Consider the following 19,555-nt stretch of genomic DNA (forward strand, 5'->3'; position numbering starts at 1 on the left):
CCCAGACGTTATGACTGGATCCGACATGCCACATCGAAGCGTTCAAAACATTTTATATTGTTGATCCAGAAAAACTTACTTAGTGTTTTAAAAGATAATTTCATTATAGATTAAAGTGAATGGAAGCTGTGCACCAGGTAGGAAACCGGAAAAGAGGTGGTGAGTCCATCGGACTGCTTAAGTACCAAACTCCCTTCGGATCCAATCCTAGACATGCATACCGCCATTGCCACACCTTAACGTCATGGATATTTCTAGGAAACCGATTTGATTAAGTCATTTTTAGGAAAAATGATTAATTTTGGAAAATACTTTCATTGCGGAAGCTTTGCTTGTTGTCGTGTTATTTTGAAATCAATTGTTGTTTTTGAAAACGCTACTAAAGCTATCCAATTTCAACAGTTAAAATAAGTAATACCTATCTTAGTAATACATATTAAACCATCAAAAATAATTAAGCGGCCTTATTACATTTAAAACCCAAAACTTCAAACGTAAATAAAAGGATGTCCAGTTCACGAAGAAAATCAAACTTTCGAACGGTGGCCACTCCAATTCCCTCACGACTCCAAGCCCACTATGGTTGGGGATTTCCTGCGTGGATGAAAATAAAAGGGATGAGTTTGGGAAAACTCAGTGTGTAAGGAAAACCCATTCAAAGCCCAAGTCAGCTCAAGCCTATTGGGCCTAAGCCCATTCAGGTAATAGTGGTACTAGACCAGAGCCCTTTTCAGATTACAATAAACTGGGCCTTAGCCCCTTATTCAGATAACAGTATTGCCCATAGGCCCATTTTAAAATACATGCAACATCAATAACATATGCAAGCCCATTTGGGGAGACTACTCAACCCACCAACCACTACACTCCACCCGTACCAGCCCTACACTCCATGTGGGGAATAGCTCAACCCACCCAAATTTAACACTCCACATTCTTGCCTTTTGCTCAGCTTAACAAAGAATTGAGGCAAAACCTCCAGTACGTGGACAAGCCACTTTTAGTACTTCCTCCGTCAATATCCCAATCCCATGCATCAGATAATAACAACATGACATGCAGTAAATAACAACAGTCAAACATGTATTTAGGTCAATTTAACCCTAGGGGTATTTCGGTAATTTATCTACTAGGGGTAAAATTGTAAATTTTCCACTTTTTAAAGGGATTTCAGTAATTTATCTATTTTAGGGTTTTTCATGCATATTCCTACTTTTCACGTACTAACAGAATCACGTACCGAGGGTTCTTACCGAATTGGGCCCGTTGGCCCATCATTCTAATTTTGACCCATTAAGCCCCAAAATATCGAGGGCACAGAAATCATGCACTTTGCAGTCCAAATTTTGCAGCTTACCAAAAACATTAATCGATTTACCTCATGAGCATTCGCACACTTGCAAATCTACAAAATACCGGTTTTCGGTATTTCGGCTTTTCGACTTTTGCCAATCCAGGACTAAGAAAGAGGTGTTAGTTACACACATTTTGCGACGATATCTTGATTTAGATCCACACACGAACCGCCTACAATTGGATTACTAACACGTTAATCTAACTATTCAAATACAAACTACGTATTAAACCCTTACAATATTCGGCCAACCACACCTACAGATCATAGTAAGCTTATAAGAAATCAATAAGCAACTCATTAACAAATTTTTGTCAATGTTTACCACATAATCATAATTTCACTGCAAGCTGTCTTCCTGAGCAACAGTCACTAAATTATTTATAACTGGAGCTACGAAACTCCAAATCAAGTGCGGTTAATTTTCCCTGAAGATAGACTCATATATCTTCTATCCATAAAATTTTCAGAATTTTTGGTATGACCAATCAATACCAGATTTTTCTTAAAGTTTCCCATGTTTCACTGTTTGACTAATCTAACCACTCTTCATTACGAATCAAATTTCTCATTGTACAGAATTCAAAATATGTTCTCGTTTATTCCATTTGAAACTAGACCCATTAAGCTTTAATTACATAATTTATTCAGCTTCTAACTCATCTCCCACAATTTATGGTGATTTTCCAAAGTCACGTTACTCCTGCTGTCCCAAGCAGATTTATTACCAAATCACTCTTTCACACCTAACTTGCATGCTTGTTATTTAAACATGTATATCACCAATCAATCATCACATATCTATGATTTTACTTAAGTATAATCTCCATTTCATCATTTTAAAGCACAACATGTTAGCCGATTTTTCCCCTTAGCATCTAAGGCACATGCATGCTCATTTGTTTGGCTCAACTTCACCTATCTTCCATTTTTCATCAAAAGAACATGAAACAACAACCATTTCCTTCATTTTAATTCATGACTAAATGCTCACAACACAACTAAAAACCAAAATATGCTTCAAGAGTTAAGGTAGAATCAAGAAGAACTCATGAACATCAAGATAGAAGCAAACTACCATGAACTTACCTTCAATTTTCTTCCCCAAGTGACCGAACATTCAAGAGCTTTCTCCTCTCCTTTCTCTTCTCTAACTTTCGGCTATGATGAACAAAGATGGACAAAACTTTGTTCTTTTCACCCCTTTTTCTTTTAATAAAATTTCATATTTCATCCATTTAATTCTTTAATACAAAAGACATGAAATTTCATCATGGAACATTTACCTAAACCATTATCATGGAACATTTACCTAACCCATTATCATGGAATATTTATCTAATCCATTATCATGAAACATTTACCTAACCTATTATCAATTTGTATCAATTTGTACCATAAATTATGGATATCAAGTGCTCATATTGTCTACAACAACATGATGGCTGGCCACTTCATGTAAAATGGGAGGTTTGTCATGCAAATCCTCCTATTTTGCACTCCTATTTATTTGGCCACTTCAATTTAGCCTATAGCATTTTCAAACATTTTCACATAGGTTCTATTTCATAATTTCACCCCCTTTTTCTTATGGAACAAAAATTAACTAAAATTGTCGGGTTCTATCTTAAGCTTGGCTTTCTAGAGGCCCACTAACATAATTAAACTTATGCCAACATTCACAGAATTCCCGAAAATTGGGGAGTTACAACTCTACCCCCATTAAAGAAATTTCGACCTCGAAATTTACCTGATCCAAATAGTTGAGGGTATTGTTGACGCATAGTCTCTTCTGATTCCCAAGTAGCTTCTTCCCTTCCATGATTACGCCACAGTACTTTTACCAACGGAACCGACTTCCTTATTAGAACTTTAACCTCTCGATCTAAAATTTGTATAGGTTCTTCCTCAAAGGTAAAATCAGTCCTTACTTCAATCTCCTCCACTGGCACAACATGTGAGGGATCCGATCGATATCGTCTTAACATAGACACATGAAAAATATCATGGATTCTGTCTAACTCTAGTGGTAATTCTAACTGATACGCTACTGGCCCTACCCGCTTAAGAACTCGATAAGGCCCTATAAACCGCAGACTCAATTTGCCTTTCTTGCGGAATCTCAAGATCTTCTTCCAAGGTGAAACCTTTAAGAAAACCATATCCCCAACTGCGAACTCTATCTCTTTGCGCTTTAGGTCCGCATCGACTTCGCTCATCGATGCCTCCTTTAATCGATCTCTTATCCACTTAACCTTACTTTCAGATTCGCCACCATCTCCGGTCCAAGCACTTGTCGTTCACCCAACTCTGTCCAACACGTAAGCGTACGACATCTCCGCCCATAAAGTGCCTCATATGGAGCCATCTGAATACTTGCTTGGTAGTTGTTATTGTATGCAAACTCGCCAATGGCAAGTAGTCCTCCCAACTCCCACGAAAATCGATGATACAACCCCTTAACATATCCTCCGAATCAATAACCCTCTCCGATTGTCCATCATGCGTGGGTGAAAGGCGATCTTGAAATCCAAACGTGTACCCATTGCCTCCTGCAACTTCTTCTAGAACCGAGATGTAAACCTAGGGTCTCGATTAGAAAATAATCGACATCGGCACTCCATGTAGTCGCACTATCTCGCCACATACAACCTAGCCAACTTTTGCGAGGAGTAATCAGACGAACCGGTATGAAATGGGCGATTTTGTTAACCTATCCACCACTATCCACACAGAATCTTTCTTGGTGGGTGTCAAAGGTAGCCCACTCACAAAGTCCATAGTGACTCTCTCCCACTTCCACAATGGAATTTTCACCGGTTGCAGTAATCCAAAAGGAAATTGATGTTCAGCTTTCACTTGTTGGCATGTCAGACATTTTCCCACGAACTCTGTTACTTCTCGTTTAAGCCCAGGCCACCAATACAGTTCTTGCAAGTCGTGATACAACTTATTCCCTCCAGGATGCATGGCACAAAGTCCCCCATGAGCTTCCTTCAATATTGACTGTCTTAAGTCAGAATCCTTCAGAATACAAATTCTTCCTCGGAAGCATAAAACTCCTTCAGTATTCAGTCCAAAATCCTCATTCTCACCCTTCTCAACTTGCTGAAACCGAAGAACCAATGAGTTATTCTTCAACTGTTTTTCTTTAATCTGCTCAGTCCAAATAGGCCTCACTTGCAATTCTGCTAACAGACTTCCATCATCAAACAGACTCAAACGTACAAACAAGGCTCTCAAATCAGAAACAACCCTTCGACTCAACGCATCAGCCACCACGTTAGCCTTACCTGGGTGGTACTCAATCGAACAGTCGTAATCCTTAAGCAACTCTACCCATCTTCGTTGCCTAAGGTTTAACTCCTTCTAAGTTAATAGATACTTTAGGCTCTTATGGTCCGTGTATATGATACACTTTTCTCCATATAAGTAATGTCTCCAGATTTTTAACGCGAAGATCACTGCTGCTAGCTCTAAGTCGTGCGTAGGGTAGTTCGCTTCATGAGACTTAAGTTGTTCATAACACGCCTAATACTTATTTTCTTCCATAAAAACTCAGTAAACATCACAAACCCTTTCATGGCAAAATCCTACACTCTTGATCATTTTGCAAAGTAGTACCCTCCTTTGAAAGCTCATGCTTTAAGGTTCTCAAAAGTACAAAAATATTCAAGAAAAGTTATTAACATCACTTACTTGTGAAGGCTTAAAGTTGCTTAAATTTCAAGCTCTTAAAACCCCATTTCTTTGCTGAAAGTTTTGGTCAAAAGAAATGATGGAGAGAAGAAAATGATAGCTAGGCTTTTTGGCATTATTATATCATACCTCATGTCATCAAATTACCTAACATTTTGACCATTCACTCTTCTTGCCTCATGGCCGGCCAAGCTCTTTTAAAAGGGTCTAATTGCCCTTTAAAGACCCCCAAATTTTATTCTTTAGCTATCTAACACTTCTAGATATCAAAATAGGACTTTTGCATTTTATGCGATTTAGTCCTTTTTCACAATTGGGCTCACAAACGTCACAATTAACTCACCAAATTTTTCATGCACTCTTAAAAACATGCTATAAAATCTAAGTAATAATAAAATAATTTATTCGACTCCGGATTTATGGTCCCGAGACCACTATTCCGACTAGGCCCCAAATCGGGCTGTTACAGCGATGGTCTTCGCAACGAGGCCTATTCAGTAAGTTGTGTCGCGCTAAGGAACTCCCTCATGTTGCAATGACGGATCGATATTTTTAAAATTTTGCAATTAAGTCCTTTTCTGATCTCGAGTTAGCATTAAAACATTCGTAAGCTCATGTAAGATCCAGGAATGGTTGAATATCAATTTTATTGCATATAATGTTTGTATTTACTTGCTTAATGATTCAAATTTATTATTAAATGATTCGGGTTGCTTTGGCAACAAATATAGTATTTCGTAGCTCGGGCTCGGCAATCGAGTTAGGCGAGGGGTATTACATAAAAAATCTATATAAAAATTATTTTTCAAAAATTACTATTTAAGTGTTGTTGTGTAATTTTTATTTACTTGAAAATTTATTTTTTTAGAAATATTTGTGAAAAACTTTGAAACTTTACTAAATAATGTCCAAATGCCATAAAATAAAGATTATTTTGTTAAAATTAATCCAAAAACCCAACTTAAAATTGGTATGGGAATTTAGAGAACCAAACTAATTTATACAAACAATTCAAAAAATCCAACAAAAAAAATAAATTAAAAAAACCTACTATAAACTTGAATCTAAAAATCAGAATCTCCAAAAGTTGTTTCACATTGAGTCAAAGTTTTATCTGCGGTAAAAGTATCATGGAAGCCCTTGTACCCAGAGTCGGATTGCATTTCCCCCCTCAACTAAAAAATAGACAAATTAGTCCCTACATATTATATTAAAAGAGTAAACTAATTCTTCTATTAAAAAATTCTATCCATTTCTTCTATTAAAAACTAGTCGTTGTACGTTAGTATAAGGTACACGTATCACGTAGCATGCCACATAACACTGTCTAGTTCTTCCGTAAATCGCAATTGTTTTTAATCATGCAAATGGATAAATTTTTTAACAGAAATGATCAATTTATTCTTAAATATAATAAACATGGACTAATTTATCTATTTTATAAATAAATAAAATACAATTTGTCACTTGATATAAAGGCCTCCATAATATTTTTAGTTTTTATCAGCATTTTTGAAAATTTTGGATTACGAATTTGTCCGATAGTTGTACAAGTACATGAGTACATCTTTTACTAATACCTTAAATAGAAATATATAAATAGATGCTGCAATACTATGTAAATATATAAACTTTTTGAGAGGATATATATGAATTTACTTATTCATATAAGTTTTTTATATAAATTATATGAATTTAAAAGGTCCAATTCATGGATTTTAAAATAAAAATAAATATTTTAAAATAAAATTATATTACCAGTGTATTAAATATTAACCTTTCTTTCATTAAAAAAAAAAATTGTTCATAATCTGAAGACCATTCCATGGTCTAGGACAGGTTCGGCTGCGAACTGAATTATTCAGCCCAAATCTGTTTTCTATTGGGCTCATGGCCTTAAATTATTGTTCATCTTTCGGCCGATTTGTTTATTGAATATTGAAAAAGCAAAAAGAAAATAAAATTATTTTTTAATTAGTAATAATAATTCTAATCAAATAAGGTTAGCTTAAATTGCAAAATAGACTTTGTCCACAATCCCATTTGGGCAAATCTGGCAGATAACCTTATTCGAACGGCTTTCGGAGGGGTATGTATCATACTAATAACGAGTAATAGGTTAAAATGTACTATAGTCCCTGTAAGTTTCCAAAATTTAGAATTTAGTCTTTATACTCTTATTTATAGGAATTTAGTCATTCTATTTTTTAGATTTTAAAATTCAAGTCTAATTTTTAATACTATTAAAATTATTTTGTTAAATTCATGTTCATTACAATGTTAGTTTTAGTTACATGACTCTTGAGTGAGTACCTTTTTTGTTTTAAAATATGGCACCAAAAATTTAACGAAATTTTTTAACAGTATTAACAATTGGATTTAAACTTTAAAAATTAAAAAGTAAAGAAATTAAATTCCTAAAAATAAAAAAATAGAGAACTAAATTTTAAAATTAAGAAAAATACAGGATGATGACATATTTTAACTTGAGTAATAATGTGTTGGATATGAACAGTGGGTCAAAGTTAAAAAAATCATTTTAAAAATTGAATAAAATATAATTGAAGGAGTGAAAATACAAAATTTATATTTAATTAAAGAATAAAAGAATTTAAATTAAATTATTAAGTTGTAAAATAAATTAAAAAAAATTTAATTTAATAAGGAGACCAAATCCTTGCTGCGGCTCCATCGGATTAAAAATAGAAATGTTGTAAATTGTAAAGGAAATTACACCTTATTTTCCTCCCATAATCCTTAAATCTTCTTCATGGCCTACATTTCTAATAATTTAATCGCCTAAAACATCATATTAAACCCCAAAAGATATCCAAATTTAATTTATGTCTGTTAATTCAAGCAGTATGACTATGTTTATTTAATTATCAGCTTTATAAACCACACTACCATTTTTTCTTCTTCTGTTAAATATAATACATAAAAAAATTTTTGATGTGAATTTTTAATATTAAATGAAGTTGAAAAATCTGAGGAGCATATGCGACAGTTTTGTTAAAATAATAATATAAATTTAAGAAAATCACTTTCATATAATTAAATATTTTTGTCAAACTTTGCCTTGATAATGACCTGATGAATGATTTGTTTATGTTTATAGTATACATACTTACATTTATAAATTTAATATATAATAAATTATTTTTAAGGAGTTCATTATATATGTATATACATAAATTTCATTTATACATATAAATAGTAGAGAAGTGACTATTTTAATGTATACATAAATTTGATTATCTACGTTGTAATTATTTTAGTGTTAATAGCATTTACTATAAGCTACAATTTCAAAAGGAACCTGAGATCCTATACTTCAATGGGAAATTTTATTTTTGGTGTATAAAAATTTTTACTCATATACTTCAACAAAAATTTGGGTTTCAAGTTTAGCTTTTTTTAATATTAATTTTATTATAAATTTTTATTATATCTACTCTTTTTGATATAATGTTTAGAACTACTTATAGTTCACGCATCCTGTTGCACTAGCAACAATCCCAATACCAATTGAGCTAAGACTCAATCTGTTCAACTTTTGCTTTTAATTATAAGGTACAACGTGATGGTTGCTTATTTTATCTCTTAATTATATGAATGAGAGCTTAGTTCCACTCATAAGAATAAAACACATTTAATAAGTAACTATTTATTTTTTTTAAATCACCAATAATAAAAAAGTTAATCATTACAATTAACAGTAAATACCCTAATTAAAAAAAAAAAACCTCTTGAGTTTTATATTATTAGCGTGTGAAGATAGTTTTGTTATGCAAACCCTGAAATCTAAAGCCAGGGTTTTGATTTTAATATTGTCATGCACGTTGGTTGATTGGCAAAATGATATGAAGAAATAAAGACGTTTACCAAATCTTCAACCAACTCCGCTAAGCTGGCCTTCTCTTATATCTCATCATTTTCTCTTCTGCTTGCGTCTCTTATAGGTTTTACATTTTTTTATATAATTAAAAGATTCTTCGGCAAACACTGCATTTATAACTCTTTCCCCCTTCTGTTCTTCTTCTTCTTCTTCTTCTTCTTCTTTTTATTTTTTTATTTTTAAAGTAGAATGTTTCCCAAGTAATTAATTTTGACTTATTATGTTAAAAATAAATATATATTAAAATTACATATCAACTTTGATTTGAATGCAAAGTGGAACAAAAAATTTCTTGTAACCAATCACTGCAATACACAGCTTTAGGTTTGCCAGTTAAGCATTTTCGAAGTTTCTACATCAATCACAACCTCACAAAGAATTCAATTTCATAAAAGCTTGCGGGATTCAATGTAAAATAACATTAAAAAAAATACACTCCATGCCTTAGGGAATTGTCATTAGTATAAATCTAAAATTGAATCACCTCATATCTCATTAATTTGCAATATGACTTAATTATCAAATAATATTCATATCAGATAAACCATTTATTGTTGATTCAGTTAATTAAATATAACATAAAAATGTATTTTGGATGGTAAAAGCACACTCCTCCTTTTGTCAATCATTTCTTACATAAATCAAAATTTCAATATAAACCCAACACATCCTCGCAAATTAAAAAGAAAAAAAAGATCATTACTTTCAATGTTAAAGTTTTACTTTCCTATGTCACCAAGGAAAATTCATTTCTTGTTCACAACTATATTTATTAACTTCATTTTGATTCTTTTTTGAAGGGAAGAAAAGAAAATATGGAATATAGGATTTTGTATTATTGAATGTATTATCACATTGATACCAATAATTATGTTATCTCTCGGGACAGTCCATGCTAATAATTCACTTAGATTCATAATTAGTTTTTCACATTTGAATTTAGAAATGAGTGGATTTAATTTAATATGATACGATTCCTAAAGACTAAAAGGGGATTAGATTCTTCTCTAAACCAAGTACATGCCTGACAACTGATACAACTCCACCTTCAATCGAATTATGTGGAGAGCAGCGAATCATCAACCTTGTCCTCAGCCACATTACCTACTTTTGCAATTATTCGAAACTGTCAAAAACTGAAATTTGTGATCCGTCGAACTTTTCAATATCCCAAATCATTGTTGTGTCACCAAATGAATTGATCTGCGAAAGCTGAACTAGGCTCTAATACAAATTTGTTGGGGATCGACACTTCGGGAAGCTATTTCTATCGCAACAGTTATATATTGAAAGAATTCTCAAGCTATTTGGAATGCAAGACTCTAAATTGATAAGTACTCCCTTAGATGCCCACTTTAGACTTTCAATTTTAGATGCACCACAAACCGAAGAAGAAGAAAGTTACATGTCCTTGGTTCCTTATTTTAGTGCAATCGGAAGCCTAATGTATGCAATGGTTTGTACTAGTCCCGATATCTCACATATTTTTAGTGTAGTAAGTAGATATATGGCCAAACCTGGCAAATTACACTAGCAAGCTATGAAGTGGATTTTAAGATATTTGAGGCAAACTTCCAATACTTGTTTGGAATTCGAAAAATGTTCAGAAGGTCTAATTGGTTATGTAGATTCAAATTATGCCGAAGACTTAGACAAAAGAAAATATCCCACAGGTTATTTGTTCACTTTTGGAAATAAGACTATTAGTTGGAAAGCCATCCTTCAAGCCATTGTGGCTTTATCGACTACCGAAGCTAAATACATGGCTATCACAAAGGTTGTGAAAGAAGTCATTTGGTTGAAATGTCTTTTCAGAGAGCTGATTGATAGAAACAATAAGACTACCGTATATTGTGATAGTCAAAGTGTCATACATCTCACAAAAGTACAAAGCATTCTAGCTAAAACCCAAAATTTCCCAAAACTCATAAAGCTTTCTCAATCTCAAAGATGATGAAGATAATTATTCTAGGTTACAGCAGCTCTGTTTATAGACTAAATTTGTAGATTAAATATGGCTAAAATAACCTAGACTAACAAGATTTTAACTGGGAAACAATAGCAAAGTTTAAATAAGAGAAGAAAACTTGGTTGAATTGGGGGACATTCGCCATTTTGAATGCTCCTTGTCGGGACGTCGTTCTTCGCGTCGTCAAAACGTGGCCAATCTTCTTGCCAGGACGTCGTAGTCGTTTCGTCGCGACATCAGCTCATAAATACGAGGCACACTCCACAAGCATCCAATTTAAATTTAATAATTATGGTTAATATAAGAATTTAGAGCTTAAACCAGTTTGTTTATACAATCATTTTTAAGAGATAATATTAAACAAGTGTAAAATTCAAATCTCAATATCTATAATTTTTTTCTTTATCTGGAGGCTAATGCTTCTTTTGTACAAAAAAAATAAAAATGGTTAATGTAATAGTAAGAATAATAATTAGAAAAGAAACTGGACTCCAAAGGCAAAGGCAATGGGATGGATTCATTCTTAATAAACAGCAAGGTGTAGGAAAGAGGGGAGCATGACTACTTCAAATTATTGTCCATACTCTGTTTTCGTCCCTATATCATTAGGAGGTGCTTGAGGCTTAGATGCACGTCCTTTTCACATGCAAATAATAAGCTATCCAAATAGGCAATTATTAAGTTGCTTGTATGATTTATACTTGATGTATGGTTATAATTTATATATCTTTTAGAAATATATAAAATATACAAAATAAATACATAAAGTTATATTTATAATTGTTAAATTTGTTTATAGCTAATTGAGGACCAAAGTCAGAATTTTTTTTTAAGGGGGTTAGATTAAGTTATATATTTTATGAGAGCTAAAATATAATTTTAATCTTATATTGATTTATATCTTTATGGTTTTCAAAAAACTAAATTGAAATTTTAACATTTTTGAAAGATTAAATTATAATTTTACCATATATTAAATTAAAATTTTATAAAACTTTCAGGAGGAGGTGAGTGCCCTGCCACCCCCTCGAGCCGTTGAGTGTAACAGCCTATTTTTAGTAAAATCAAAATAGTGGTTTAGGGACCACAAATCCGAAGTCGAAAAAAAATATTTTTATTATTATTTTATGTTCTATTGTATGATAGAAACAAAATTTTACCATTTACATACCTAATTTGATGAAAAGGACTAAATTGTATTAAGTGTAAAAGTCGAGTTCTAATAGCTAAAGGTATTAAATAGCTATAGAATTTTAAATCGGAGGTCTTTATATAGTAAATAGACCATTAAAATGCTTAGTGGTTAAGCATGAATAGTCACCATTGGAAATTTCATGAAACATTAAGATTAATTTTGGAAATTATCAATTAAAGTGATATTAAATAAAATAAAAAATCTATTATCATCATCTACCACCAAATAAAAAAAAGTGAAAAGAAGAGAAAACCTAGCCATGGAAGCTTGAGATATTAGCAAGCTTGTTTTGCTTAATTAGGTATGTATTCTTGTCCCATTTTTTATGATTTCTATGTTTCCAACGTCGTAGTAGCTAATCGATAAAGAATTAGGGTTTTGCCATTGATGAGTATGCTTGAATTTTGAAACTTTATGATAGAAAATGAAAGGTTGTTGTTAGATAAACAACTTTTGTAAAGAGAATTTTGATGAAATTATCAATTAGGGATTAAATTGAAACAGATGATAAATTTATGGTAAATTTGTGAAATTGTGAATTAAGTGGGCTGCTATTAATATATATAAAAATTGACTCGGCTTGAGTAAGGATTAAATTGCATGAAAGTCATTTTCCAAGCCTAGGGACTAAATTGTAATAAATTAAAAGTATAGGGGTAAAATAGTAATTTTTTCAAAAATGAGTGTTGGACTAAATTGAATACGAATTATATTGGATTGAGTTAAATTCATTCATATAGATCTGGTTAGACCTAGTACTGAGTTAGATCGAGGCAAAGGAAAAATATCAGATTAGTCGCCTTTGTATTTATATAAACTTGTCGAGGTAAGTTTGTGTAATTAAGTTGTACATTAATATGTGTTAAATTGAATTATTGTTTGTGAATTGTACAACTGTCGTGAATAAATACCGGTTGTATATTCGACGACTACCAAGTCCAGTCTGAACCTTATGAAATTCGTAGGATACAAATGACATGTCATTAGGGTTACCGATTTGGTTGGGGTCCTGCATGTGTTGCGGACACACCACGTCTCGTATGAGCTTCCCGTTATACAACTCGCATGAGCTTCCCGTTATTTAGCGTGCATGAGCTTCTCGTTATTCAATTCAGAGGAGCTTTCCGTTTACAACTCGTATGAGCATACATGAATATAAATTAACAGATTACAGTTCAGTAAACCTCATGTGTACTACTCGTGTATCCAACGATATTTTAAATGGTTCAATGAGCACAGTTCTATTATGAAATCATATGAGTTTGATATGAACTATTACTGGTATATACATGAAATATGATTATTTGATTAATTCAACCATGTGTGTTGGATTTTATATGTGATTTTCATGGCTAATATGTTGGTGATCATGTGTTTAGGCTTTTGGCCAAATTGATTTAGATATGCTATATTTACTTACCTATTTTATGGAAATATGATAAGTTAAATTCTGTATTATACGAACTTACTAAGCTTAAGTGCTTACTCTGTGTTATTTTCCATGTTTTATAGTAATTCGAAAGTTCATTTGGGTTAGAAGCTGGTCGGAGCTATTTCACATTATCCATTGGCTCTTTTGATACTTTTAGTAAATTAATTTTGATTATAATGGCATGTATAGGATATTTTGGCCAATGTTGGTATATAAATGTTTTGTTGAGACAAGCCATTTGAATGGCTTCTATTGGATGTATTTTGATGTGTTTATATATGTGGCCTTAACATATTTAATGTGTGTTTGATATGGGTGAATGATGGAAAAATTATAGATATATTGATGATTAGTTTGAAATGGTATATTTGGTATAATTATGCATATATGCATTTGGTTATCTAGGTAAATATGGATATTTGGTTGGCATGTTATTAATTTGTCATTTGAGGTGCCTAAGGGCATATTGGTTGTATATTGTGATAATACATGTTTAAGACTTGATTTTGGCTTGATTTGAATGTCATGTTATGGCTTGTTGATATGCAAATTTGTGTTTAGGTTGGTACCAAATTGGGTGAGAAATGTGGCTTAGAAATGACTTATTTTTGTCCACACAGGCAGAGACACGGGCGTGTGTCTCAGCTATGTGAGATACACGGTTAGGTGACACAGTTGTGTGTCCCCTGTATCTTTAAAATTGTTCAAGTCAGTATGCTCAACACGGCCTAGCACACAGGCGTGTGACTTGGCCTTGTGACCCAAGTCAGAGAGTTACACGAGCACGGGCACGGACACAGGCTGGGACACGGCCGAGTGTCCCTATTTCGAATGGCCACACGACTTGAGACATGGGTGTATCTCTTGGCCATGTGAGTCACAAGGCCAGGCCACAGGGTCGTGTGTCCCTTGCAACTTTAAAAAATTTCAATATTTTTTGAAAAAAATTTCAATATTTTTTGAAAAAAATTTTGAGTATCTGATTTAGTCCCGACTTGTTTCTAATGCGTATTTTGGGCCTTGAAGGCTTATATAAGGGACAATATGTTTGTTTTCGGTTGATTTATGGTATGAATATTATATGATGTGAAATGTTTGAAATTTTTGTCTATTTGTTCTATAATCTTCGGTAATGCTCTGTAACCTTATTCTAGAGACGGATTTGGGTTAAGGGTGCTACACTGAGCTAATTTATATATTTATAAATAACAATGTATGTATGAATATAAATTATATAACAATATTCTCTTCGAAACATTTTCAAGCTTTTCACTCTTTCACTAGCATTTTGTTTTACTATGTTGGGTCACTAATTCTGAGAATTAGAATGGAAGAGTCTATTTTTTTATATTAAAGTTAAAAAAATTCATTTAAGTTAGATTCTACAATAATTGTTATTTGAATTCATTTCAATTAAAAGATATTTGAATATCGATGCTTATACTTAAAATACATTGAATTCCGTGTGTTGACTTGATGGTCAGGGTGTTCACCACCTCAAGTGCAGTTTGGGTTCTAATCGCGTTGTTGTTAGGGTTTTGCTCACTTCTTGTAATTCATCAAAAATAAAAAGTACTTGACTATGTTAATTTTATAGGTTAGGCAATAACTCTTTCTCAGTTGAGAAATTATTAATTTTTTATATACAAAATATTATGAAGGTGTTTTTTATGCTTTATAAATTAATATAAACTTACCTAAAATGAGATTTGAAAAAAAACTATGCATATCAAATCTATAATTTTACCATTGTAACCAAAATATCATTTGGTTTTTATATAAATTTTAATAAATATATTTGTTATATAATTTTTTCACCCTCATCATAGTTATGTCATAAATTTAATATTTATTATTCAAATCTATACTTTATTAGGTAACAATATATGTCATATATTCAAAATTGTCAAATATTAAATTTAATAAACCAACTTTTAAAAATATAATTAAACAATAATTAAATATGTAGGCAACATTATATTTGAATAATCAAATCTATTTTTTGTATTATATTTTGATCAACACAATTCAAACACAATTCAAATTAAGATGAATTTGAATATTGATCATTTAAAATATAATTTGTTACTGTTGATTAAGGATCAGCTCTTCTAAAAGAAATCTTCAGAGTGTCGTTTTAAGGGAAGTTGATTCTGTCTCTCAACAACATAAGATATTATTCAGTAGGAAGGGTTTTATTTCTCTTCCCTTTACGGAGAACAGTCTATAATTTATAAAGGGTGTGTCTATTGGTAAATGGTCATATATATTTTGAAGATTTTTTCCGGAAGAATCAATCCTAGCTACTAATCTTAAAAATAATAAATGAGTTCAGAAGTTATCCAATGTTGGTAAAAATTGAATATTTAGGTTTTCTACTATTTATTATGATAAAAGAAAACTATTGTAAGCAATAATTAATGTATTAATATAAACAGAAAATGACAATGGAGGTGGGGAGGATGACATGAAACATGAAAATCAACCTCGAACGGATGGCTAAATGTCTGCCTCGTATATAGGAAATATGACCCATTTCATTAAATTGCATTCCCCCACTTGTATTTATGCCAAATGCCAAACATCCCGACTTTTTTCTTGTTAAAGTACACCATTATTGCTACCATACTCATTGCTTCGTAGACTTCATTTTGATAAATGATTAGGATATTGATAAGAATGAAACTCAAGAGAGTCCCATTTTCCTATTATTTAGTTTGGGTGGCTCTGAGTTTTGTTTTTTAAACTGTATACATTAAGTGGTAAAATTAAACCCATCCAATCATGCACAAATAATCTTATAATATATTTATACAAGCAAATATAATTTTTCAAATTTATTCTATATAACATGATACTTTAATATTGTTTAGTATCATATCATAATCTAATCTTTTATAATAAAAAATACAATTTTAGTGATGTTTTAATATAATTTTAAAGTATTCAAATTTGAAAAATTTGTTAAATTTCATAACTAATGTGGAGTAAATAAAATTCAGAGCGTAAGTTTAAAAAATTGTCAAATTTAAGGAGTAAGTGTTGTTTTATCTCATTTATTCATAATATTTTTAATAGTCTCCTAAAATGGTATAAAGTCTTTTGCTTTGTTTTTCTGTTTTATATAACATTTGCAAATGAAGGTTTGATAAATTTGGGAAAGATTGAGGTTTTGATACATTAATGTCATAAGTTGGACTTACACCTTCTATAAATGATGCATGGATTACTGGTTTAAATCCTAGGGTGCTATATAAGTTAAATTCGTGTAAAAATAAACTTAATATACAAAGTAAAAAGGAGATGTTAAGATGTTTGATGTTTCAAGTTTAGATTTGATTTGTTAAATTACATCAAATTGAGTGGCCAGTTGAATGCTAATATTTTGTTATTCATGACATTGAGGTAGCTAGGGACAGATAAAATGCAGTTGTAAGTGAGCTTACAACCGCGTATAATGGGAAAATAAAGACTGTTATGAGATTGCTACTTGCAGTTGCGGCTTCAATTCTTTTATTTTATATTTATATTTTATTTATGCTTTTTTTACATTTAATTTTTTAATATTTATATATTTTATAATTACTAAATAATAATTTAAATCTAATTACAGATAATTTTATTCAAAATCCGAACTAATACCCCGACCATTGGATATATTTACACACAGGCCTCATTATCATTTAAATTATTGATGCCCCTTATTATATGTGAAATTAGCTGCTATCTCCATCATAACTATGGCAGCAGTTCCTCCACAATAGGGGGGAGGGGGGCCAATAATTTACATATTATATTTGTGTGGAAGATTGACCCATTGACACTTCATATCATGTCATCCATCACATTTAAGGCTTCAAAGAGAAGAGTCTCGATGACTGACAGAGTGAAAAAGGAAGACAAAAATTTCATATTAATTTCTAAGTATAAAATTTGAAAAAATAAAATAAAATAGGGGTTAAAGAAATAAAATTAAAGATACAGTGAACAAACCGTAAGCTTTTATCCGAAGGCAATTGTTACTTAAGATAGAGATTAGCCAAAAAAAAAAACAAGAGTAGGTAGGCCACTGTACAGGAAATCAACGCGGACATTGAGCCGCTTTACAACAATTTTCTCCGTCTTTGGACCCAAGAAAACAGCCAGACGACAGCTCCATTTTTTTACCCTTTAAAATAAGCTCTCTGTTTTTTAAAATCTTATTTCCTTTTTGCATTAGAACAATATTAGCTGTCTGAGGAAAACAAATGATGGTCGAGTTTTGATTGAATCCAATAAAAATAATGAATCAATGTTTATAAGTGCATGATATTATGGAGAGATAGACATGATTAAGGGACACAAGTCACTTTCTTAATTTATCATTTATGTAAATTCCACCCACAACTTGTTTTAAATTAATAATACATCCCCTAGCGCCGGGCCAGCCTCTTCCCTCCTATAAATACACCTACTAGTGTTTCATTTCTTTTCATGCCCAACACACTTTGACACCCCATTTCTCTGCTTCTCCCTCTCTCAAACTCCTTTTTGCTTTGCTATTTGAAATAAAGAAAGAAAATATGGGTGCCTTGGACTCTCTTTCTGACTATATTTCTGATTTGGTAACCGTCCATGGCAAAAGAAAGAAGCGTAAAGTCATGCAGGTATTTTTTTATTACATCATTCATCTCATTGTGTTTTTCGAGAATATATGGTGTGTGTCTGTGTGTGTTTATTACAACATGTTTGAAACTTATAGATATGTGTTGTTTATTGGCAGACTGTTGAGATCAAGGTTAAGATGGACTGTGATGGGTGTGAAAGGAGAGTCAAAAACGCCGTTTCCTCCATGAAAGGTGCAATTTTAAAGCTCTCTCTCTCTCTCTCTCTCTCTACAATCTTCCCCTTTTGAGAGGGAGAATCTCTGATACCTTCCTTGTATTAGAAAACTGGAAGAAACATAAGAAAGCTTATATTTGTGGTTCTCCCCGTACTGCAATGTCTTAAATTTACCATATTTAGTCTGCTTTGGCTAGCAAGGGAAACGTGTATGTCTATTTATATACCATATCACTTTATAAGATCAGAACAAACAAGTTTCTCGGGAAAAAACAAAGTGGCAGTTGGAAAACATCTTTCTATTTTCTGTTTGCGGACATTAAACGTCCTTTTACCCTAATAAATGCATTGCTCATTCCACCAACCAAACACACCCTTACTTCTTTTCCAGTTTTTATTTTTTCTTTCTTTTTAAAAAGTTATTCATAGTTTTTTTGCCCTTAATCTTGTTTAGGTGTGAAATCAGTGGAGGTGAATCGAAAGAAAAGCTATGTGAGCGTTAGCGGATACGTGGAGCCAAACAAGGTACTAAACAAAGTGAAAAGCACAGGGAAAAGAGCAGAGTTTTGGCCTTACGTCCCCTACAACTTAGTGGCGTACCCATACGTAGCTCAAGCATACGACAAGAAGGCACCGTCTGGGTACGTTAAAGAGGCGGTGCAAGCTTTGCCGAGTCCGAATGCTGTGGACGAGAAGTTTGTCACTTTCTTTAGCGACGAAAACCCCAACGCCTGTTCCATCATGTAGGCTGGCCAAGAGAATTAAAGGTTAAGGAGGGCATGTTTGGGTGGATGGGACGCAATTTTGTCTGTACAAATGCTTAAATTTGGTGTGTAGGGTTGAGTCTTTGTGAAGGAATTTCCTTTTTGAAATTTTGTTTCCGAATGTTGTATGTGTGCGGATTTTCATGTAGTCGACTAATCATACTTAATTTCCTCAGGGCTTTATGTAGTTATAAATGAATTATATACCATTCATGTATTTGGATTATATACTCATGTTATGCATGGGTTAAATTTATTATTGTGATTTGATATTCTATACAGGTAAATTTTTTATATTTTTATATTCATTTTACAGAATATGTTTTGGTTTCATGATTATCTTTATCAATTATGTCTAAAACATCTAAAATTAATTATTATAATTTGAAAACTATCTAGATTAAATTATATTTGTGATTATTC

The 19,555-nt window shown here is 32.0% G+C and overlaps 1 protein-coding gene across 1 annotated transcript; it reads left to right on the plus strand.

The window, feature by feature from the left end:
* The first annotated feature begins 17,992 nt into the window (after nt 1-17,992).
* Nucleotides 17,993-19,384, plus strand: LOC108478537 (heavy metal-associated isoprenylated plant protein 20-like). The gene is made up of 3 exons (XM_017780997.2): nt 17,993-18,193; nt 18,310-18,385; nt 18,823-19,384. Exons 1-3 carry the CDS (start codon nt 18,110-18,112, stop codon nt 19,113-19,115), a joined length of 453 nt encoding a protein of 150 aa, XP_017636486.1. The 5' UTR covers nt 17,993-18,109; the 3' UTR covers nt 19,116-19,384.
* The last annotated feature ends 171 nt before the right edge of the window (nt 19,385-19,555 follow it).

The sequence above is a fragment of the Gossypium arboreum genome, chromosome 12, assembly GCF_025698485.1.
Source record: "Gossypium arboreum isolate Shixiya-1 chromosome 12, ASM2569848v2, whole genome shotgun sequence".
NCBI lineage: Eukaryota > Viridiplantae > Streptophyta > Magnoliopsida > Malvales > Malvaceae > Gossypium > Gossypium arboreum.

Coding starts and splice junctions, on each gene's coding strand:
- LOC108478537 (XM_017780997.2), top strand. CDS start 18,110: ATGGGTGCCTTGGACTCTCTTTCTGACTATATTTCTGATTTGGTAACC. Junction 18,194..18,309: donor AGAAGCGTAAAGTCATGCAG/GTATTTTTTTAT, acceptor GTTTATTGGCAG/ACTGTTGAGATCAAGGTTAA. Junction 18,386..18,822: donor CGCCGTTTCCTCCATGAAAG/GTGCAATTTTAA, acceptor AATCTTGTTTAG/GTGTGAAATCAGTGGAGGTG.